Here is a 25,330-nt window from a genome sequence, read left to right on the forward strand (position 1 = left end):
TACTGCTGTAACTGAGGATGTTTCACATGACGTGTACTGCTGACTGACGACACCTAACGTGACTTGTACCGCTGTGACCAAAGATGCCTCACGTGATGTGTTCTGCTGTAATTGAGGACGCCTCACGTGATGTGTACTGCTGGGACTGAGCATTCCTCACCATGTGTACCGCTGTGACTGAGAAAGGCCATCCATGACGTGTACCACTGTAATTGAGCACATCTCACAAGATATGTACCACTGTGACTGGGGACGCCTCACATGATATGTACCACAGTGATTGAGGACGTGTACTGCTGTAACTGAGGATGTTTCACATGACGTGTACTGCTGACTGAGGACTCCTCACGTGACTTGTACCGCTGTGACCGAGGATGCCTCACGTGATGTGTTCTGCTGTAATTGAGGATGCCTCACATGATGTGTACTGCTGGGACTGAGCATTCCTCACCATGTGTACCGCTGTGACTGAGGACGGCCATCCATGACGTGTACCACTGTAATTGAGCACATCTCACAAGATATGTACCACTGTGACTGGGGACGCCTCATATGATGTGTACCACAGTGATTGAGGACGTGTACTGCTGTAACTGAAGACACCTCATATGAAGTATACCGCTGTGACAGAGAATGCCTCATGTGATGTGTACTGCTGTGACTGAAGACGCCTCAGATGACGTGTACCGCTGTGACTGAGGATGCCTCATGTGACATGTACTGCTGCGACTGAAGAAGCCTCACATGACGTGTACTGCTGCGACTGAAGAAGCCTCACATGACGTGTACTGCTGTAACTGAGGATGCCCCATGTGTCGTGTACCGCTGTGACTGAGGATGCCTCACATTATGTGCGCCGCTGTAATTGCGTATACCTCCCGACACGTATCGCTGTGACTGAGGACGCCTCACATGATGTATATCGATGTCACTGAGCATATCTTTCAATGTGTACGACTGTAACTGAGGACGCCTCCCATGACGTGTACAGCTGTAATTGAGTACACCTCACATAAACTGTACCGCTGTGACTGGGGACACCTCACGTGACATGTAGCTCTGTGACTGAGGACGTCTCACGTGACATGTATGGCTGTGACCGAAGACGCCTCACAATATATTTATCCCTGTAACTGAAGTCGCCTCACGCTATATCTAATGCTGTGACCGAGGATGCCTCACGTAATATGTATCGCTGTGACTGAGGATGCCTCACGTGATATATATCGCTGTGACTGAAGACGCCTCATGTGATACGTATCGCTGTGACTGAGGATGCCTCACGTGATATATATCGCTGTGACTGAAGACGCCTCATGTGATACGTATCGCTGTGACTTATCTATAGGGTTTCTACTGCAGCACTGTATGTGGCAGAGGAGCCTCCATTACTACACAGCAGTATGCAGGGTTACACGTCTCCTCACCGCTGCACACGCTGTAACGCGCAGGATAAATGTGGCGGCAGTGTGTAGTGGCCGTGCCTCCAGGGTATAGTGCAGAGTAGCCGGCTCTCCTCCTCTCTCCTCAGCAGACACCACACTTCCAGGCTTCTCTTCCTCCCTCCCCCTGCCGCCATCTTATTGTGCGTCCTCCTCCTCGGTTCTGTGCTCAGTGCGCCCCGGGGGCCTCGGCCTCCTCCCCTCACTCGAGGCTGCAGGAGGATGCCGGGCCCGAGGAGGAGTCATGAGCATGAAAGCCAGTGTGTGCCGCCCCAGGCACGACGACCCCTTATCGGGGGAAGAGCCTCAGGAAAGCTCGGGGCTTGCGGGCCGGAGTAGGCCGCAGCCTGGAGAGCGAGGGCTGAAGAAGTCTCCGGCCGGGCTCAGTGATCCGTGCGGCAAACTCGCCTGCGAAGCGGGGGCCCTGGCTGATAAGGGGGCTGGAGGAGCTGCCGGGGCGGCGGTGACCGGGGCCGGGGCGGCTACTACGGCGGCCACTGGACAAGGCCAGGCCCCGGCCTCGAGTTCAACTTCCCCGGGTCTTCGTTGGAGACCGCCGTTAAGAGGGGGCGCGGGAGCCGGGGCCTGTCTCAAGCAGATCGTTCTCCTGCAGCTGGACCTGATCGAGCAGCAACAGCACCGTATCCAGGAGCGGGAGCGGCAGATCGGGGAGCTCCGAGCCGAGAAGGACACGGTGAGGGGACGGGACCGGCGGGGAACGAGGCGGACCGGGGCCGTGATACTATCAGATATGGTGGAGGCGATCGCCAGCCACTGTCGTGTGGGCTCTACAGGCACACGGTGTATATGGGAGGCACAGGGTGTATATGGGGGGCACACTGTGTATGGGGAGGCACTGTATGTGGTGGGGGTACACAATATACTGGGGCATACTGTACTTATTGGGGACACTACGTGCATAGAGGGGGGGGCACTATGTACGTGTATGGGGGGTCCCACACTATATTGGGGCATACTGTACATATTGGGGACACTACGTGCATAGGGGGGGACACTGTATGTACGTGTATGGGGGGGCACAATATATTGGGGCATACTGTACATATCGGACACTACATGTTTGAGGGGGGACACATGGGGATGGGGAGGCACACTGTGGTTGGTGGCACACTATGTGGTGGGGTTACACAGTATATGGGGGTCACACAGTATATGAAAGTGTATGCGGGGGCAGTCTTAATCTTGGGTGTTCTGCATCATTTACCACAGCACTGTGTGTGTATATAATATATTATAAGCGTACACACGTGTGCCTGTATATGTAGATATCAGTGTAGTTTGCTGCAGGCAGTCAGCGTGTGTGTGTATATAATATATATTATAAGCGTACACACGTGTGCCTGTATATGTAGATATCAGTGTAGTTTGCTGCAGGCAGTCAGCGTGTGTGTGTATATAATATATATTATAAGCGTACACACGTGTGCCTGTATATGTAGATATCAGTGTAGTTTGCTGCAGGCAGTCAGCGTGTGTGTGTATATAATATATATTATAAGCGTACACACGTGTGCCTGTATATGTAGATATCAGTGTAGTTTGCTGCAGGCAGTCAGCGTGTGTGTGTATATAATATATATTATAAGCGTACACGCGTGTGCCTGTATATGTAGATATCAGTGTAGTTTGCTGCAGGCAGTCAGCGTGTGTGTGTATATAATATATATTATAAGCGTACACACGTGTGCCTGTATATGTAGATATCAGTGTAGTTTGCTGCAGTCAGCGTGTGTGTGTATATAATATATATTATAAGCGTACACACGTGTGCCTGTATATGTAGATATCAGTGTAGTTTGCTGCAGTCAGCGTGTGTGTGTATATAATATATATTATAAGCGTACACACGTGTGCCTGTATATGTAGATACCAGTGTAGTTTGCTGCAGGCAGTCAGCGTGTGTGTGTATATAATATATATATTATAAGCGTACACACGTGTGCCTGTATATGTAGATATCAGTGTAGTTTGCTGCAGGCAGTCAGCGTGTGTGTGTATATAATATATATTATAAGCGTACACACGTGTGCCTGTATATGTAGATATCAGTGTAGTTTGCTGCAGGCAGTCAGCGTGTGTGTGTATATAATATATATTATAAGCGTACACACGTGTGCCTGTATATGTAGATATCAGTGTAGTTTGCTGCAGGCAGTCAGCGTGTGTGTGTATATAATATATATTCTAAGCGTACACACGTGTGCCTGTATATGTAGATATCAGTGTAGTTTGCTGCAGGCAGTCAGCGTGTGTGTATATAATATATATATATTCTAAGCGTACACACGTGTGCCTGTATATGTAGATATCAGTGTAGTTTGCTGCAGGCAGTCAGCGTGTGTGTGTATATAATATATATATATATTATAAGCGTACACACGTGTGCCTGTATATGTAGATATCAGTGTAGTTTGCTGCAGGCAGTCAGCGTGTGTGTGTATATATAGAAATAAAAAATGTGTGTACTATATAAAGACTAATGTAGTGTATAGTGAGTTAGTACAGAGGCAGCCTTGTATACACCACACACATATATATTACCCATGTATCCGCACACTGAGGCTGTACTATTTGCTGCAGGTGATATTGTATTGGAGCGCTGCCTCGGTTTTTGCTTTTCTATTACATTACAGGATCTTTTTAACTAGTGATGCTATGGGGGATTTTTTGCGCCCACTCCTGGGACACTTCTGCTGCTGTTTTGTGGATATATAACTACACTACAGCTCCGGACTGCCTGGTATTGTCATGTATGGCCACATAGTGATGTGGACCCCTGCGGGTATATAGGCAGTGATGCGGACCCCTATGATTATAAATACAGTGGTGCATGCCCCTTGCGAGTATATAGGTAGTGGGGAAGGCCACTGCGGGTATATAGGCAGTGATGCGGGCCCCCTGCGGGTATGTAGGCGGTGGAGCGGGCCCCCTGCGGGTATGTAGGCGGTGGAGCGGGCCCCCTGCGGGTATGTAGGCGGTGGAGCGGGCCCCCTGCGGGTATGTAGGCGGTGGAGCGGGCCCCCTGCGGGTATGTAGGCGGTGGAGCGGGCCCCCTGCGGGTATGTAGGCGGTGGAGCGGGCCCCCTGCGGGTATGTAGGCGGTGGAGCGGGCCCCCTGCGGGTATGTAGGCGGTGGAGCGGGCCCCCTGCGGGTTACGTAGGCGGTGGAGCGGGCCCCCTGCGGGTTACGTAGGCGGTGGAGCGGGCCCCCTGCGGGTTACGTAGGATGTGGCGCGGGTACGTAGGATGTGGCGCGGGTACGTAGGATGTGGCGCGGGCCCCCTGCGGGTATATGGGCAGCTGTATTCCCTGTATAAACTGCCTCTAGTAAAGTCGTTATCATGGTACCGATGTATAATCTGGAGACCATGTTCTGGGGGTACATGTTTAGGACCTACATAATGTAGATGTTTTCTTCGGCTGTTAGACACCTCTTCTATACCGTGTGCATCTTGCAGTTACACTGGGGGAGGGAGAGAGTGGGTTTTTCTTTCTTTTTTTTTTTTTGGAAGAGAGAGGGGACTTGTTGTGGAGAGAGGGACGCCTGAGAGGGGGGCGATAGGCTATGTAGTGTAATGCTGGGGAATCTGCCTCGCCAGCTTCCATAGGAAGGACCCATACAGGCTGAGGTAATGCCACCTCCCTCGCCATCTCATTCCTGCCCCCCCTTCTTTCTCTTTGCCCTCCCCCTTCTCTTACAGCCCCCTCCACCCTATACACATTCATGAGAATCACACTAGACCATCATGGCGTTAGAGGAGGGGGGGGGTGGCGGTTTAAATGGGCTGCCATGGCAACGGAAAGGAGGATGGGATACCATGGATTTTAGCTTTGCTGGGAACACGGGAAGTCTGCAGATTTATTTTTATTAACAACCCCCCCCTTTTTTAACCCCCCAAATCCTGAGGAGGAAACAGGTTGCAGTCACAGTGAGGGTTAATTGTTGAATCCGCAAATCTGCAGGAGCTTGTATATGGAAGAGGAAGGTCTGCCTCTTTAACCCCTGCCCTGCCATGGGAGCTTGCATTTCAGTCTGCTGTAGGCCTATTGACTGATCCTTGGCTCATTGTTAACCCTTTTCTAGCCAGTCATTTGCAGGGACCAGGAATGCAGTCTTGTACAGGGTTAAGCTGCTGCAGTGAGTTTGCTTTCGTTCTTTCGTGTGCCTCCATGTCTGCATATAATAGAATAGGGAACCATTTTTTGGCACGACTTCTCTTCCTGTCTCATACTGCGGCCCCGTTCCCAGGCATGGCGACCTGTCTGCTCGGGGCTTGTGCGGTGCTGGCTGTCGGGATTAGCACATCCAGTGATTTGGTGCAATGCAGGCTGAATGTGGCTGCTACTCTGTGGACGGCTCACTTCTGTGCTCTCTCCACCCCAGTACAGACGTATCCCTCACCCACCCCATCCACACTTTAAAATCAGTTGTATATGCTGAACTTTAATGCGATTCATAACTCCATTAACTTAGCAGCAGCTCCACTGTAGCCCTCCATATTTGAAACCCTCCGTATAGACATGGGTCTGGTTGAAATCTGTGTATGTTCCCATTGCCTTCTTCTATGTCTGTTTCTCCATGATGACTGTCCCAATAAAGGTCTACCTTATTTCTTTCCCAGCTCCTGGCCCGCATTGAGCGGATGGAAAGACGCATGCAGTTGGTCAGAAAGGACAGCGAGAAGGATAAACAGCGCACGCCTCAAAGCCGTGAGTCGGCCACCGACATGCCGGAGGGTCCCCTTCCAGAGAGCGCAGGGGGTGGGGAGTTTCCCCCAGAGGCCTCCCCTCAATTGCCAGGCCTTACCCCAAAGCCTTTCTCCTTTGGCAGAAATGCGAAAGGACACAAAAGGTTGGTGGAAGTGGATGATCTGACCATTACACCCTTTCTGGAGGGCTATTCAGTAAGCTGTCTCTGTGGTGGTGACCAGATTGTAGATATCATAAAGGGGACTTCCAACCAGTCTTCACAAACACGTAACGCTCTCACGTCTGTAAACCGCTCCAGCACTTGCTGTATGATAATACCACTGACCTCTTTGGTGTCCTTCAGATTAGTAACTTAGTGAAGGTATTGGCACCGCTGAGGGTTTCTAAGGAGCAGCTGAAGAAATCTCTTGTAAAGGGGTATTCCCATCTCGTAGATTTACAATGTATCCCTAGGAATTCCCATTCGTTAATATGGGACTTCTGACCATCCCTCCGGTGATGGCAGCGCATAACTGGATCCTGTTCTTTAGATGGCTGCTGTTCCCATAGGTGAGACTTGTATGTACTAGACAGGTATGCCATAAATGAACGATGGGAATAGGCCTTTAGGGTGTGATGCTCATCGTTTGCTCCGAGTGCCGCATTGCCAGACTGTATCTTTTCTAAGAGTCACAATAAAGCTTAAAGGGGGTTTAAATTGTGGAGGACTCAAGTTATCCTTCTATTGCAAGGACAGACATAGCTGAGTGGCCACCATGTAATACTATATTTCCATGATCTATACTTTCCAACAGATATTTTCTATGTGGGAATCTCTTGGATTAGTATGTAACCTGAATTCTTCTAGGTTTTCTGGATTTTTCAGCTTTCTGACTGGTTTCTTTCTGTCGTCACTAGGAAATCTGCCTTTGGCAGAACAGACCACAGGACTCCTGTTAAGAGACTAACCTCTGAACTTGCAAAAATGAAGGGCAAGATGTCAAGGTTGCCGACAGAGGCAGAAGATGCAGAGCCTGGGGGTTCGGTGTCTGAGATCGGCTGTCTAAGAGAGCTACGCAGCAAAGAGACTCCGGAAAAATCTCAATCTCCAGTGGAGACTCCCCTGAGGTCTGCGTGGGGCAGCGCTGCAGCATCCTCATTAAAAGACAGTGAACAAAACCCTGGCGAGATAGATTCTTTGCCCTACCTTGCCACCACGGACATGTATCTATGCCGGTGGCATCAGCCGCCTCCTTCTCCGCTGAGAGAGCCCTCTCCCAAGAAAGAGGAGTGTGTGGCAAGTAAGAGGCTGTTCTCAATTTGATGTTTCTTGCAATTTCCCAGGGATCAAGATGTAACTTCTCTCAGATGCGATCTGGTACCAAAGTCAGATTGTATAATTCTGAACAGTTTCCGTTTTAATATATGTTTAAAGGGTATCTCTACCTGTTTTGGAGTGTTCCTTATTGGGGGGGCTGGATGCATTGAAAACCTCATAAATACCTCCTGTCTGTAGTTCTTGTGTGCTTTAGGGCAATAGCCATTCCCTGTTCTCATGTCTCTCCCTTTTATTCTTGTGACCTCACTGTGAGCCGTTATCAAGTTACATACTGTTCTCACTGCCATTTACAGATTGAAGTTTTCACAAAAGCCAGTCGCAGGATCATGGCAGAGATGTTTGATGTTCCCCTTTCTCCTATGCTCCATTTAGGACAGTATCTGGGAGGTTAATCCTGGCATAAATGCATTGCCTTACCTGACTAGTCACGGACCATCACCGTACACAGGTTTTTTTGCACATATTGTATTGATTGGGTGTGCTCTTTTTCCATGTGCAGTGTATGTCTTTTCTTGAATTGGTTATTTCACTGCACTGGGGAGCACCCAACATTTATCCATTTTTAAGTAGTGTGCACCGCAGCAATATCTTCTTGTTGTAGTACACAGCAATCAGTGATCATGCGGCTGATCTCTTGCCTCATCCTTGGTGAGTCCACAGATATCGGTCATTAATACCTTAAGCACTGAGCTTTCACCAGCTGTGGCCTTGCACAGAATATTCTAGGACTATAATGGTTAGTGTCAGCCATGCTCATCCTCTGCTGCTCCAGTAGCACTTCTCCGCTGCTGTCCCTGGCCTTTGGTGATGTGGCTGCTGCCTTGACATCAAGTGAGCACTTGGTTTTGGTCTGGTGCTGCCTAGATCTGCATCACTGATAATCCCAGTGATTTGTTAATGTCAAATCTGCAGCCATATCTATTTTTACTTGAAAAAGCTTTTTGGAATGGGGGCAAATAAATACATCAAGCATCTTACTACTAAGGGCATGTTGTGCTTAAATAGGTAACAAATGGAAAGAGTTGACTCCTAGCTAATCGTTTATTGTAATGCTGCTTATCCCCATAGCTCCTGGTTACTTTATTTTCATTGTGATATTCCCAAATGATTTCCTGTTTGCACAAGCCATCACAGAAGACGTGACTTATCTTAAAGGGGTTGTCCAGTGTATTCTGGTTAGTCTGCATCCACTCTGTATGACTGCAGACTTGTGATTCCTGACATCGCGCTCACTCTGCGCTGTGAGGATTCACTAGTGTCAGAGCCAGGAACGGCGGTCACGTGGCTGAGTATGAGATATGCATATTCCTGACCACAATCCGACGAGACCGTTTCCGGCCTCGGACAATACACTAAGGCGGGCTTTACATGTTGCGACATCGGTAATGATATATCGTCGGGGTCATGTCGTTAGTGACGCACATCCGGCGCCGTTACTGACATCGCAGCATGTAAACCCTAGGAGCGACGATCACCGATCGCAAAAACGTCATAAATCGTTGATCGGTGACACGTCGCTCCTTTTCATAATATCGCTGCTGCTGCCGGTACGATGTTGTTAGGTAGATATAGCAACATGTGATATTAAAACTTAACCTTTAATTGGGTTATTAAAATGAAACATATACAACCTGTGATCCAAACACCAATTAAAACCTGAAAATGGTGGGGCCAATGGGTGGTGCATGTATCTATGGCGCCATCATTTTCAAAAATAAGGGAACAGGTATCGTTCACCTTTTATAAACAACACAGGATGGGTAGAGAGTTCTTATACACAGGTAGCTGATATGGTACCGCTGGTTAGACGGATGCTGGGTAAATGCAGCTTTCAAAGATGTATGTATTCACAAAAAGTGGCATGCCATTCAACCACAAAGATATTGTCACTCAGCGCTAATACCATCAGGCTAAGATAGTGTAATTGCCCAACTATAGAGTTATGCTGGTATGATACACTCTATTAGGGGACAACTAAACAGATGTACCATAACATATAGTATCCAGGAGACAATAACCCCCTAATACATATACCATGCTGTATACCAACTATGTCTATAGTCAAAAAACATGAGATATCAAATACAGTGCAGTGTTAAGGCCACTTGAAGTGGAACCATCTCACCCAGTCTTTTTGTCCCAATGAGGTATCGTCCTTTTCCCGTGTTGCTTAGTCCATATACCGGCACGGTGGGAGTAGTGGCTTGGTCACTAGCCCTGTCAGGGATAAAGCTGACCCTTTAATTATCCACAATGACTCCCGCCCTTACAAGGGCAGTCCACAGCTGGCCCTGTTGTGGCTCACCCTAGTATCCAAAATACAGGTGACTCCCGACGCGTTTCACAGCGACTGCTCATCAGGGGAGGCTTAAAACACCTGAGAATCGTGGTAGTGGCTCAAACACAGAGCTCAAACCTATGTGGCCTGGTATCCTGGAGCACCACACATCGCTATGTGTGACACCGCAGGAACGACAAACATCTTACCTGCGTCCCGCCAGCAGTGCGGAAGGAAGAAGGTGGGTGGGATGTTATGTCCCGCTCATCTCCACCCCTCCGCTTCTATTGGCCGGCCGCTTAGTGACGTCGCTGTGACGCCGCACGCACCTCCCCTTGAAGGAGAGATTGTTCAGCGGTCACAGCGACATCGCCGACCAGGTATGTGCGTGTGAAGCTGCCGTAGTGATAATGTTCGCTACGGCAGCAATCACCACATATCGGCCGTGCGACGGGGGCGGGTGCTATCGCGCTCGACATCGCTAGCAATTGCCTGCGATGTCGCAGCGTGTACAGCCCGCCTAAGTCTAGTCGAATTCTGGCTGGAGCTATGCATATCGCTAGCTTGTGGTCACGTGACCGCCGTTCTGGCGCTGACACCAGAGGATCCTCACAGCGTACAGTGCATGCGATGTCGGGAATCACAAGTCTGCAGTGGCATGGAGTGACTGCGGACTCGCCATTTTAGACCGGACATCCTCTTTAAGAATAGTAGGCCGGTTTGGAACCTTTTCGATAGTAGGGGCTTAGGTTTCCGAGATCCTAGTAGCATTGTATACAGGTTCCCAGCATCTCCTGTGCTGTAAGGATGTATGATCGGTTCTCGGTTAAACACTGAGCCATACATATAATTCATTGTCTTTCTAAGGCTCTGGTCACACCTGCGCAGAAGTCTCCATAATAATTGGAAACGTGACACATTGCTGGATCTGTAATATGATTGACACTAATGGTGCCTGACAGACCCGATGGGTGTTATTGAGGCCAGTTGTGTTTGCTGAGGGTCCATTAATTTCTTGCTTGGTGTCCTGCAGTCGGTAAGGTGAGCTGAAGACCTCTGTTATGTTCTGCCGTTCAGCGACTTGTGCGTTATATGCTTGTCAGTGGAAGGTCACCTTAGGTGAACCTAGCAGTATGTATTTTGAAAAGTGCTAGAGGGACAATTCACTTAAAACCTGTTTTAGAAGGCGTGGTTGTCTAAAGGGTTAATGCAGTCTGTGCTCATTGTTCTTCCCAACCCTGGATGAACATTTAGAGGTGCTGAATGCCGATCCTTCAGTCCTGACACAGATATGTGGGTGTCATTTACTAAGGATAGCCCGTTCAACCAGTGTCTCTCCTCCAGTCCATGTTGGCGAGCGTTGCTTTAACCCTTAATGGGCACCTTATACATGCCCGTGTTCGCAGCACCAGTGTGTAATATAAATTGAAATGCTGGCTACATTCTCGCTGCCACTCCTGCATTATTTCAAGCGTATTGCTTCATTGATTACTTCTGTAAATATTGGGCACGACCCGGTGGTATCAATTACATGAAAACCTGAGAGGCCGCATTTTTTTTTCATTTTCATCAGATCTTTCTGACTACTATAACTATGTATATGTGCCAAATAAATTGTTTAGATTCCTATATCCCTATACATGTCAGGCAGCTGTCAGTCTGCCTACCTGGTCTATCAGTGGGGGGTAGCTTGGCCTATTACAGTGAACCAGCGCCTCTAGTGGCCAATATACAGAAAATCAGGAGCTGCAGTTTGATGGGAGTTAGAATAGATGGATACCTTTTCCATTGTCAGCAGAGCTTTGTCTCATGGTAGGGAGGAATTTAATGGAGCGAATTCTAGTTCACAGATGTCTCAGTTGTGACTTTTGTATTATTTTTCCCAGTTCCTTCATGGAGAGAGCATCCGATAGAACCTCTTCAGGACTTGGCTACATCAGACGTACCAGAGGTATGATCTATAGAAGTATGTAGATGGAAGTCTTTATAATAATGTGCGTAAACTAATATGTATCCCACCAATATCAGCAGTGCAAGTGCGCTGTGCAGCTTATATATGAGGGTCTGCAATGTAGGTGGTAATTTGCTGATCAGTGAGTGGGGGGGGGGGGGGGGGGTCTGACCATTGGGATCTGCACCAATCGGCAGAACTGGCAATATCCCAGACAGGCACTTTATATCTCTTACAACATGGAGCTGCAGGACGGAGACGTGACAGCCGCTGCATTCATTCTCTATGGCAAAGCACTCAGCAGCCCCATAGAGAGTGATTGTAAAAGTGAGCCAATATACGCACTGCCATTCCATGTTAACGTGGATCAAAGTTCCCTGTTCTGCTGATCCATGCAGATCCCATCAATTGGACTCCACCAATCAATAAGTTATCACCTTGTCTGTGGTTAGCAGATTACTTCTTTTCACTGGACAACCCTTTTAAATACTATTAGGCACAAGGTAATTGGATTTGCTCACATACCCCTTTATCTTATTAGATGCTCTAATAAAGACCTGTATGCAGATTCATTCTGCACCCACTGAGTGGTTCTCCGAAACTCCCATCCATTACCACATCTTAGCTATCCCATATGCAGATTGCATGACCCCCTTGGCTCATAGCATTTTTCAAAAAGTCTTTGTATGGACCACTAAATGGATAGGACCTTCATCTGAATATAGAGCATGCTGAATTGCATGGAAGGTAATTAGAAATGGACTTGTCCCAGGGGTTTCCAGTTATAACTGAGACTGTACCACACCCGTCTTATAGGAGTATCTCATCCTACTAGGTGGCCAGACAGAAGCTCAAAAGTGGAGGTCCAATTTATAAGGGTCTTTCACGTGTCACACTCCCTGCTGCATGTCTTGTTCCTTGTCCTTGTATCCTCGGTTGACTGCAATGGGCTACTAATGACTGGCCAGCTAGTTGCGCGTTTTACAGCAAGGAAACGTGATGTGTAGGAAATGAATGATATTGGGATTGCGTGAGTAAGATGACATTTGGGAAACCTCCTCCACATCCTGTGCTCTCTTTCTAGAATTTGGACGATGCAGTGTTTGCAAAGAGACATGCCAAGTTAGAGCTAGATGAAAAGAGGAGAAAAAGGTGAGGGTGATGGAATTCACATGCACCGTTTATGCTATAGGTGACATTTTGGTGGTCTTCCATTGATTCTGTAATAATCCTCTTTTAGGTGGGACATTCAGAGAATTCGTGAGCAGCGAATCCTGCAGCGACTGCAGCTGAGGATGTACAAGAAAAAGGGGAGTCAAGAGAGCGAGCCAGAAGTCACCACCTTCTTTCCTGAACCCGATGATGGTAGGTCCGGCTGGGCCTGTGATTTCATTCATCTGAGTAGATAGAAGATGTAGTGTACACAGGGTAGATATGCAACTATTAGGACACATTCATACCTTGAGAATTTGGTGGGTTAATTACTTATTTTTTACCTCCAGTATTTGTAAGAGGAAACCAGGAGTGGGACAATCAGAGGAAAAGTATAATGGAAACAAGTCCCCACTTCTGGCTTTTACCCACTCCAGTGTTTTTTGTTTTTTGTTTTTTTTTTTTCCCCAGCACTGGAGTGGTGCTTTTAACCTAATGTCCCTGACCCTGGTATTATACCTGGGTTTATACTTGCCCTCCAGCATCTTCGCCTTTTATCGACGCTGCTCCAATCCCGCAGAATCATCTTGTAATTTCAACTTCTGATTTCCCGGAAGTCAGAGGATATATCACAAGCGCTTGATGTAAGTCTGTGAGAGCTAGAACGAGGCAACAACAAAGTAGCTCGCGTAGACTTGCATTGAAAAGTGACCTCCAGCACACTCCATTAACCCCATTACGACCGCCTTACGGAGATAAACGGCGGCAGAATCAGGTCCTTATTCTGATCCGCCGTCTATAAACGGCGGTCAGAAAAAGGTAAATAGCGCCCCCCAGCGTCAGAAAATCTCCGGGGTTTCAGCTACCGGGGGTAGCTGAGACCCTGGAGATCATGATTCGGGCCGGTTTTTCAAGTCCCCGCTCACATGATCACCGGTATACACCGTATACCGATGATCATGTAATAGTAAATCACAGCGCCGGTAAACAATGATTTATCTCCCATCTGGCATGATCAAACATGTCAGCTGGGAGATAAATCTCCTCCCCCGGTCCCCCGGGGTCGCCGAAGTGCCCCCCCCAACCCCCAACCCCCCCTACCCCCCCGAAAATCCAAAATGGCGGCGCGCACAGCAGCGCACCGCCCGCATTTCCCCAGTTCCTTTGAATTCTGTCGCATGTGGCATCACACATGCGACAGAATACTGCTCCCCAGGCCCTGCCAGGTCACCCCCTACTCCCACCCCGGTGTTCCCCGGTGTCCCCCGTACCTGTGGGAGCGCTGATCCCCCGCGGCCCCCTCCTCCGGCTCCTTCACAGCAGTGCCGGTCACATGTGCAGAGCGCGGCTGACAGCTTCCTGTGTCTGTGACTCAGACGCTGGCTGCTGCTGCTGCTACACAGAGTCTGCAGCTGTGATCCGGGGAGGGTGGGTGCAGATTCTTTGCACCCACTCTCCTCAAATGGAAGGTCTGCACTCCTAGAAAATGGGGGACACGTTCCCTGAACGTGCCCCCCATATTCTAGAAGATCGTGGGACTTCCAAAATGGCTTACAGGAGATTTTTTTTTTTCTTTTCAATAAATTGGTCAAAGAGGGATGGTTGGGGAGTGTTTTTTCAAATAAAATTTTTTTTGTTGTCAATTTTTTTTGTATTACTGTCAATTAGTTATGTCTGGTATCAAATAGACGCCGTGACATCACTAATTGCTGGGCTTGATGCCAGGTGACATTACACATCTGGTATCAACCCCATTTATTACCCCGTCTGCCACCGCACCAGGGCGCGGGATGAGCTGGGGCGAAGCGCCAGGATTGGCGCATCTAATGGATGCGCCACTTCTGGGGCGGCTGCGGCCTGCTATTTTCAGGTTGGGAAGAGTCCAATAACCATGGCTCTTCCCACCCTGAGAATACCAGACCACAGCTGTCAGCTTCACCTTGGCTGGTGCTCTAATTTGGGGGGGACCCACGTTTGTTTGTTTTTTAATTATTATAAAATTAAAAAAAAAAAAAACAGCTTGGGGAGCCCTCCAAATTGATCACCAGCCAAGGTGAAGCTGTCAGCTGTGGTTTGCAGGCTACAGCTGTCTGCTTTACCCTAGCTGGCTATCAAAAATAGGGGGGACCCCACGTCATTTATTTTAATTATTTTTTTTTCTTTTTGGGCTAAATACAAGGCTAGGCACCCTTTAGTGCCACATGAAAGTCACTGAAGGGCGCCAGCTTAGAATATGCAGGGGGGTGGGATGTTATATATGTTTGTCATCTATCCATTCATCCATTGTAGCATTTTAGGCTGTGTGCCCACAATCAGGGTTTGCAGCGTTTTGGGTGCAGAGTGTTTTTCCTGCGTCCATAACGCTGCATTGTGCAGTAGAAGCACAGTGGAAGGATTTTTAGAAATCCCATGCCCAATGTGCTTCTTTTCTCCGCAGCATACATTGACCTGTGGTGCAGCTTCCCGAGCCTCAGCATGTCAATTTATGCTGCGGAGACGAGAGTGTTCTCTGCACGTAGAATAGAACTAAAGTCCACAGCAGCCTGAACCCAAATCGTGGGCATGGGCAGCTGCATTCTCCCATGGACAACACTCACATCTCTGCAGGAAGGCTGACACTGTGTACTAGACGACGTGTCGCTGGATCATGGCCACATAGCCTAACAGTGAGAAATTTGTTGCTACAGCAACATTTTTGTGAAGTACCTGTGGAATAAAAATGCTTACTATACTCCTGAATAAAATCCTTGAGGGGTCCAGTTTCCAAAATGGGGTCACTTGTGGGGGTTTCTGCTGTATAGGCACCCAAGGGGCCCTGCTAATGTGACATGGTGTGCGCAATTTATTTCAACTTTTCCAAAATTCAAATGGTGCTCCTTCCATTCCAAGCCCTCCCATTTATCCAAACAGAGATTTTTGGCCACATGTGGGGTATCCCTGCTCTCACAAGAAATTGGATAACAACCTGTGGGATCCATGTTTTGTTGTTGCCTCTTGAAAAAGTGAGAAATTTGATGCTAAATCAACATTTTTGTGAAAAAAATGAAAATGTTCAATATGACAATGTAACGTTATCAAAATCTGTGAAGTACCTGTGGGTCCAAAATGCTCACTATACCCCTAGATAGGAGCCTTAAGGGGTCTAGTTTCCAAAATGGTATCACTTGTGAGGGGTTTCTGCTGTTTAGGTACCTTAGCGGACATCTAACTGCAACATGGTGCTCGCAATCTATTTCAACCAAATTTGCTTTCCAAAATTCAAATATTGCTACTTTCGTTCCAAGCCCTCCCATTTGTCCAAACAGAGGTTTCTGACCACATGTGGGGTATTAACGCGTTCATAAGAAAGTGGGTAACAAGTTTTGGGGTCCATTTTGTTGTGTTATTTCTTCTAAAAGTGAATAAATTTGGGGTAGAGCAACATTTTAGGTAACATTTTATTTTTTGCTTTTTTTCATTCCACATTGCTTTAGTTCCTGTGTAGCACCTGAAGGGTTAATAAACTTCTTGGATGTGGTTTTGAGTACCTTGAGGGGTGCAGTTTTTAGAATGGTGTCACTTTAGGGTATTTTTTGTCATCCAGGCCCCTCAAAGTCACTTCAAATGTGATGTGGTCGCTAAAAAAATGGTTTTGTGAATTTTGTTGAAAAAATGGGAAATTGCTGATGAACTTTGAACCCTTCTAACTTCCTAACCACAAAAAATTTTGTTTCAGAAATTGCGCTGATGTAATGTAGACAAGTGGGAAATGTTATTTATTAACTATTTTGTGTCACAGAAATCTCTGGTTTATGGGCATAAAAATTAAAAGTTTGAAAATTGCAAAATTTTAAAAATTTTCATCAAATTTCCGATTTTTTTTACAAGTAAAAGCAAAAAATATCGTTCTAAATTTATAACTGTCATGAAGTACAATATGTCACGAAAAAACAATGTCAGAATCACCAGGATCCATTGAAGCGTTCCAGAGTTATAACCTCATAAAGGGACACTGGTCAGAATTGCAAAAAATGGCCTGGGCATTAAGGACAAAACTGGCTTCGTCCTTAAGGGGTTAAACACTGGAGAGACCTGGCAGGTCACAAATTGGTGGAGACCAACGTGAGCGGCAGAGATGGGAGATGAAGACAGCAGTGAATAAGTGTAGGGAAATTAGATTAGGGCCGTTCAGAATTCATGCAATGAAAGCTGCATGATTTGGTGCATATTTTGCTGCTGTGTAGGGTCTCCAGTTCTGTGTTCCTGCATCTTTAAGGTATGTGCACACTATACCAGATTCCACCTGAAAGATGTTTTTAAAAGTGATAAAAGCAATAACATGTACTGCAAGGTCAGAACTACTTCTTGTGCAATGGTTTTGTTTTCTTGAACTTTAACCGCTTCAGGCTTTGAAAGCCGTGGGGTAGCTAAGAATGACCTGACCGACTTCTGGCGGCTCCTTTTTGGAAGGTGCTCACTAGTTTATACATCCAATTTTAAAAAAAAAAAAAGCCGAAAGCCGGTGCAAAAACAAGCCAAAAAATAAAATGCTAACGCACCCCCCCCCCACACAAAAGCCCTCTTTGGGACCGTTGGCATTAACGTTTTTCCTGAAGGGTTTTCTGCTTCATAAATTCAAGACAACACAATTGAATGACCACCAAAAAGATAACTTAACTTTCAAATATAATAGAAGAAAGTTCATGACACGAGTTCTAATGGGGGTGCAATATAAATAATGACGTTGTATACACTTAAAATATTAATTGGTCCATATACAAAGATCTAGCAAGGAAAATGATTCACTTATAGGCAGCAATCAGTATAACACTGACTAAATACACATTGCAAAGAGAAACCTAGCATATATCAATGAAAGGACACACCATGTAAAGATTATAAACAACTCGGTTGTAAGGACCCCCAGAACACCGATGTACGTTTCGCTTGATTGCTTTCTCAAGGAGTGACTCGCTATAGACATTTTCCTTGGTATATCTTTGTACTGTATATAGACCAACTAATATTTTAAGTATACAGTGTGTCCACCCATATCCTGTCTACTGCCATTAACTTGAGAATGGCGGCAGCTATAGGCATAGAAGTGGTGTCTAGGTATAGTAAAGTAGCCATGCGCTACGCAATGAAACCACCTATTGCGCCACCTGGTGGAAAACAGCGGAGTTAGCATTTTTATCTCAAACGGAACGAGAGAGGAAAAAAAGTGAATTACAAAATTGTAGGGCATCATCAATTCAATTCGAATCAACACCTTGCATACAGAAATGCTATGATATGAAACCCATGAGCCCCCAAATAATAATATAATATATTATAATATAATTTTATGATTTGTCTAAATAAAATAAATTTTATCTGATCGCTTTGGTGCTCATTCAGTTGGGTTCCTTTGATCTATATAATCTGAAGATCCACCAGTTTATTCCAGTACTAATTCCCCTAGTTATTTATTTTGAATACTCCGACATCATTGTGTGCAAACACCCTTGGATTGTGTTTTGGGTCTGATCCCTATATTTGTGCTCTCTTGTGGTCTCCCACTATGATGCGGAGGATTTATCTCTTTCTGTGACCTGACTCTCTAGTTGTGGTTCTGTTGCTGAAAACTTGTTCGTCGTCACACAATTAATCCACGCTGAGCTTCACTGTGTTTGTTTTTTTTTCTTCTCCGCAGTGGAGTCTGTGATGATCACCCCCTACCTCCCTGTTGTGGCATTTGGACGGTCCTTGCCGAAAATTACCCCACAGTAAGTAAACCTCTCATTTTTGCATGTGTGCAGTTATAGTCACAGATTAGTGCATGAGTTATTGTACAAATCGAGGGCACCTGACGAATAATTTGTATGTAGCCAAGAGGTCAAGGCTGGTATTCCCGGGCTCGCCAAGGTTCGTCTTATAAGGGAAACCAGGTCTGCGTGCAGTGCTGCTCCTTCTGCCTTTGTTGTTGTTTTGCTTACCTCTTCTGTCCTTTTCCCTACAGGAGTTTTGAGCTCCCCTGGCTGGACGACCGGAGTCGATGTCGTATTGAAATGCAGAAAAAGCAGACTCCACATAGGACGCCTCGTAAATAGGCCGAGAACCCTTGTCATGTGACAACCTATAAATATTGAATAAAATGCACTGCAAGTTGATGTGTACAAAATCCAAGGGGTTTATGCTGCCTTTCTCGTTAACCTCAAGTGTGGCCTCCAATGTGTATCAGACCCCACTGGCCTTGAAGTTGTTCACTCTCAAAGAATCGGATCGCCCATTTTTATTTTTTATCAATTTTTTTTTTTAAAGTGGTGTCCTTGACGAAGATCCAAACTGAATATTTCTTCAAAATGGAGCAGATATGCTGTCATTGTTTTGCTTTAATTCATAGACTTTCTGGCTTATTTGTGTTGTGTACTGCATGGTCTATGCAGATCTGATTATTATTTAATCTTTTCCCCCCAATCTCATTGTCAAGCTTCCCTATTTTGCATTTCCATACGTGTTTACATGCTAGATATCCAAGTGGGAACAGGAAAAAGGACTCTACGGGCTGAAATGGTCGGTTAACATCTCCAATCGTTTTTGTTTTTTTTTTTTTTTTTTTGTTTTTATCTGTAATACCAAAAGTAAAAGGGGACGTATTACAAGAGAGAAAATGAATTGTCATGATGTTGTGTGAGATTGTACCTTAAAGGGAATCTGTCAGCAGGTTTGTTACCTCCATCTGAGAGCAGCCTGATGTAGTGGCAGAGACCCTGAATCTTGCGATGTATGTGCACACAGTCTTATTGCAGCAAACCTCCCATGTTTTTGAGAAGAAGCTGGAGAGTTTTCGTTACTAAACCTCCTTTAAAGAAAACAAGACGGTGTACATACCCTTGCTGGGCTGCTTGCCCTAGTTTTGGTGCTACCAGTTCTCTGAATGCTGAGCTCTGTATAACTCTGCCCATAACGCTGATTGGCAGCTTTCTGTCAACAAAGCAAATTAGAGAGAACCTGCCATTCAGGTGGGGGCGGCGGGTATACAGAGCTCATGAATATGGACTACCTGGCAGCAGGTTTACTAGTCCTCTAGCGATAATCACTGAAAATAAAACTGTGATTTTATCATAACTATAGCAATCAGCCCAGTAAGTGACATATCGCTGGAATCAGGATCTCTGCCCCTACATTATGCTGCTCTCAGATTAGGTGGCAAAAACCTGGTGACGCATTCTGGCTAATAAGTCATTGTTAAATCAGCTTCGTCACTACTAGTTAAGTTGTAACATGACATGCTAAATGTAGCTCTCATCAAGAAATGGTAAAACGGAGTGTGTTATAGGTGACTCGCACCAAGAGTCATCTGGGCAGTGACAGGTTAAAGAAGCCTCAGCAAAAAAAAAAAACACCTTTCCCTAAATTGTCCCACTTATGTACATGTTGTAGGGCAAGTGTGCAAAAATGCTTACCGATCAGTCTCCTTGGTTTTCAACGCCGCTCTGGTACTTTTCTGGCTCACGTGACTCCTCCATTTGGCCGGCTCATGCTGTGTGGAGCAGTGCTTCTTATTTAGCCCAAGTCTATGAGAACCAAATTGAGGTTACATAGACTTTCATGCAGAACGTTCCTCCCACTCCAGCTGGTTGAGTCTGTTTTCAGGTTACTTGGGCCAGGAGAGGACTGGAGCGGTGCTGGAAACCAGTGATGATGGCGATCAGTAAGTATTTCAGTACGCCTACACTGCATCATATCCATAATTATCACAGTTTAGGGAAGAAAGATTAAGAAATTTATGTTCACTGCGTTTTGTTTTTGTCAAATGTTTGTTTTTCAAGCAGGAATTGCTCCTTGTCTCTGGCATTATGTTAACAATTTCTTGGCCATTTTCATTATTTCTTCTCCGTTAAGCTTGCTTTAAGTGAAAATGCTGATATCTGAATGCCTTTTTGAGCATTGTATCTTTTGTTCCTCCCACCCCCTCCCCTCTGCTTTTCCATACACTTAAAGGGTTATTCCCATCCCCCAAAATCCTATCCCAATATGTTGTAGGCCTAATATTAGCAAACCCTTCCAATTAGACATTTAGTATAGTTCGTCTGATATAGCCATGTCTCTTACCTCATATGCAGGGCATTGCAGTTTAGGCATCCATGGTTATATCCATCTGTATAGTGATAGTTGCTAATTGGAGGTAATTGCTTATATTATATCTACTACATATTGGGATAGGATCTTTGAGATGGGAATGCTCCTTTTTAAAACATGGCGCTTCTTCTTGATGAATGGACACGCGTCACTTCACTTTTTTTTAACCGTTTGGAAGTTTTCAAAGCCTGAATATGTGAAGTGTTTTTTCCATAGAAATTAATTTTGTTTAGTGATTGATTTTTCCTGTGGTGGGTGGTATGTGCATTGTTACAACTAACAAAAGAAGTCACATTAATATTTCCAACATTTTATCTTTTACAAACCTGCTGCTATTTTCCCCATAATAACCAGAAAGCTGTTATTGGTGGCCCTATACTTCTTATGATACCACCTTTCTTTTCTAGTATGCATAACCTATATGGTCCTTCTCTCCGTAACCGTTCAGAGTCAGATTGGGTTTCCTATTTCATGTGTTGCACTCATCCGTCTGCTCACAGTCCTGATAGAATAGCGCCCCCTACCTGTGATACTCAGCATATGTTGTGTCTGCTTGTCTCCAGTGCTTTATATGTCTAGACTAGTATGAAATGTCTTATCTCTGTCTCGGGCCTTGTTCAGACATCTGCTTTTTACAGATCAAATAGAGCTGTGTATATGGCTATTATTTTTCTAACTGCAGACAAAGTGTCTTCATAAAAACATGAAGCTATGTCCGTTTCTAATTGGCGTAATGGAATGATCATACAGCCTATGGGTCTGTGATGAACATTGCAGTATATAGGAGGTTTGTAGTTTATTCTTCCCCCATATATAAAAATCACTGATGGTAAAAACTGATGAAAGGGGGGGGGGGGGGGGTGCGTGCGTGCATGCATGCACGTGAGAAATGATTGATGTCTGAATAGGGCCTAGTGCCATCAGCACATTTCCACATCTTTTCTGGCCATTTCAATTTTCTGCTTAGCTTCTCCTCTGCAGTCACAATTGCTTGGCATGTTGTGTGCATGTCTGTAATGGGGTCAGCCATTTTTGTATTTAATCAATGCCTTTTTATCATACATCGGTCATTGGCTTGCAGTAAGTGAATCTAGCATGGTCCTTATAAGTGGAGCCCCAATTTTAGGGTTAAAGTCCTTTTTCAGTCTCAAAACCCAGGGTACTGACCTGATCTTGGCATGCCTTACATGACCATATGAAACCAGAGTCCAAAATGGCTACAGCAGGAGTAAGTCTCTTCTACAAGCAAAAAGAAAAAAAAAAGCTGTATTTTTGTCTTCAATATGTAATAGGCAAATGATCTGAAGCAGTCTTTACCTCATCTAACACTTCAAGAAAGACGCCCCTGACTGCCTCCCATCTACAAGATACGAGGAGAAGGTATAAGCACTGTGACAGGAATAGTACCGTTCTTTGCCAGCGGGGCCTGCATTGCATTGATCAAGAGATCGGGGTGTTGCCGAATCTTAATGTCCTCACAGTGCAAAAAAAATAGTTTACATTTTCACAAACTTTTCACCTTTCTCACGATTCAATTTTATTTTTTTTATTTTTAAATGTATAAAATATTTTTGTTTTAGTGTAAATATTTTAAGATGAGTAATGTCTTGGGAGAAATTGTCCTTTTTGTCTTTGTAAATAAAGCTTGGGGAGATGAAATTTGAGTATTTTCCAGATTAGATCAGTGTTTATGGGAGGGTTGTGGGAGATATATTACCGGCTTGTAATGTTAAGCATTGAGAAATCCCCTCTTCCCCACCCCTCCCTTTTTTTTTTTTTCTTTTTTTCTTTTTCCTTTTTTCTTTCTTTTTTTCCTTTTTTTTTTTTGTTATAACAATAAAACTGGAAAACTTGTTTTGGGGAACATTTCCCTCTTAACAGATTTGTCTTGTATTATAGTTTATCATATGAAAATTTATTTTTTTTTAGTAACCATTTTTTATTAATACATACTTCCTGATGGTGTCTATAAAGGATACAATTACGTGTGCGTAATTCATGCAGTTACGCTGCCCTTTATAGCGCAGCGTAACTGCATGCGTCCCGCGTCCCCTGCACAATCTATGGAGATTGTGCAGGGGCCGTGCGCACGTGGCATATTAGAACGCAGCGATTCGGCTGCTGCCCTAATTGCTGCGTTCTAAGAAGTGACATGTCACTTCTTCCGTGCGCTTTGCCGGCAGCCCCTGCTGTGTCTATGGCAGGAGCTGCATGCAGAGCGCACGTTCTCGCCGGCACCATGCCCTTCAGAACAGAGCTTTTCAGCTGCGCTCTGAAGCGCAACTTTTCGGTGCGGTGCAGAGTGCGCACATAGCCTTATGCAGCCCTTCAGATGTATGGTTGGATGAAAAATAAATTGTATATGTAATCATGGTCTCACTAATAGATAATACAAGGGATGCTAATTATTTTCTCTTGGTGTTTAAGAGAGCCTGTCGCTCAAAGATTCGCGGTCAATACCTTGTAAAATCTCTGAGCTCCCCTGATTTTGATGGTCAGTTTCTTTTTGAGCTGCTTCACTCCATCGCAGAGATAATCACACTTTACTTTTGGAGCACACTATGTGAAATCTCTGCTTGAATCTCAACAGGGTGTTTCTTCAGAGTATTCTCTTTGCTAAATCAGCTGCTGAGCTGTGATTTTCAATATCTAGGAGGTAGGGGACACACAGAAGACTTGTTTAGTTGAACTGCAGAGATTTCACATACTGCGCTCCAAAAGTAACAAATGTGACTAGCTCTGCAATGGAGCATTACAGCATAAAAAAAAAGAGTGGGAGTTCAGTGATTTTTACAAGTGGTTAAGGTTACGTGAACACTAAATCTGTACACCTAGCCTACAATATACTGCAGTAGCTTTTGCCAATGTGCATGGTAAAGTTGGCACAATCAACTTTTCATCAAACAGAGGCTGAAAGTGTGATCTTTTGGCAGTCGTCTGATGGTACGTGATGTCATGCTGTTTGTCTTACTATATGAACTTGAAGGACTGGTATGGAAGGCATTATCCAACGAATGTATGTCCTGCGGTCTACAGTTCTTTACAGTAGGTCCCTATGGTTGACGCATGTTTTGGCATCCGTCCATCCCAACTGTGTACACAGTCAAACGCATACCTTCTGCGCATATGTGCCTGATAGGTTCGATGCACACTATGTACCTTCTTCAATAACACGTGGTTCCTTACTTGCGTTCATCACTCAATCAGCCAGCAATTTTCATGCAGAACAATGCCCCCTGTCACATAGCAAAACAGATAAAGCAGTTCCTTGAAACAGAAAACATTGAAACAATGCAATGCCCAGTGTCCTGATCTAAACACAATAGAAAACCTCTGGAAAATCCTTGGTGACAAAGTTATGGCCAAGAAACCCACAACAGTCAAAGAACTGTGGAAGAGACTGGAAGAAGAGTGGACCAAAATCACGCCAAAGCAGTGTAAGAGACTAGTGATGTCCTGTGGCCGCAGATGTGCTGAAGTCATTCAAAGCAAAGGCCTGTACACTTCCTACTGATTGGTGACTGTTGTTACCTTCAGATAATGTAGTTATAATCTTACTCTATGGTACAGTCATTGCTGTTCTCTATGATCATCACGTTTTGGGCATAATAAAGGTTTTATGTTGATAAACTTTGGATCTTTTGTAAAACACTGTTCTAGTGGCATGGTGTGTCCCTTATGAAGAAAACCTTCAAATGTTGATCAATGTAGATTACATTATTTCTGAAAAAAGCAACTGATTACACATTGTGCTCTAATTCTCATTTCTAGTGTAGATGGCCAGGTGTTGAAAAGGTTGGATAGCTTTTGTTCTATACTTTTTCCCTATGATCTCTAAAGCCAATGTTTGGTGAATGTATAAGGCCTAAGTCAGATCGTTCGTGAAAGAAAAATCCAGACCTGCTCCAAGGTGTTAATGTTCTATTGAAAAGAAATGATAATGGCAAAATCATCTTTGGTATAAAGCATTGTGATGCTACCAGGCACAACGAGGTTACAAGGTGAAAGTGTGATAGCTCAGGTGCTGCCTGACCCCAAATCCTAGGTTTGGGGGGTGCTTGCTGCATCTATATGTGGGATTTGCATCATTCAGATGGATGTTACGGAGTGTACATAAAATAATAGCAGTGTATATAGATTTTTGGATGCTAAGTTTCCTTACTGTGTAGGATGACTTTGCACTGGCCAAAACAATCAGTCCATTGATTTCAGATAACCTCTGAAATTGTCTTCGTGTAGTACATCCAGGCAGGTAACGTACCCGTACATCCATATAATGTATAAGAAAAGGTGATTAACCTGACCAACCTCCTCCCATCATAGGCACTTTTAGTGGCCAACATGGCTACAATGCA

The 25,330-nt window shown here is 45.2% G+C and overlaps 1 protein-coding gene across 1 annotated transcript; it reads left to right on the top strand.

The window, feature by feature from the left end:
• The first annotated feature begins 1,364 nt into the window (after positions 1-1,364).
• MSL1 (MSL complex subunit 1) lies at positions 1,365-22,634 on the top strand. The gene is made up of 8 exons (XM_075350144.1): positions 1,365-2,136; positions 6,086-6,315; positions 7,071-7,453; positions 11,656-11,720; positions 12,805-12,872; positions 12,961-13,085; positions 18,547-18,619; positions 18,853-22,634. Exons 1-8 carry the CDS (start codon positions 1,687-1,689, stop codon positions 18,941-18,943), a joined length of 1,485 nt encoding a protein of 494 aa, XP_075206259.1. The 5' UTR covers positions 1,365-1,686; the 3' UTR covers positions 18,944-22,634.
• The last annotated feature ends 2,696 nt before the right edge of the window (positions 22,635-25,330 follow it).

Source organism: Anomaloglossus baeobatrachus, chromosome 5 (assembly GCF_048569485.1).
Source record: "Anomaloglossus baeobatrachus isolate aAnoBae1 chromosome 5, aAnoBae1.hap1, whole genome shotgun sequence".
NCBI classification, from domain to species: Eukaryota; Metazoa; Chordata; class Amphibia; order Anura; family Aromobatidae; genus Anomaloglossus; species Anomaloglossus baeobatrachus.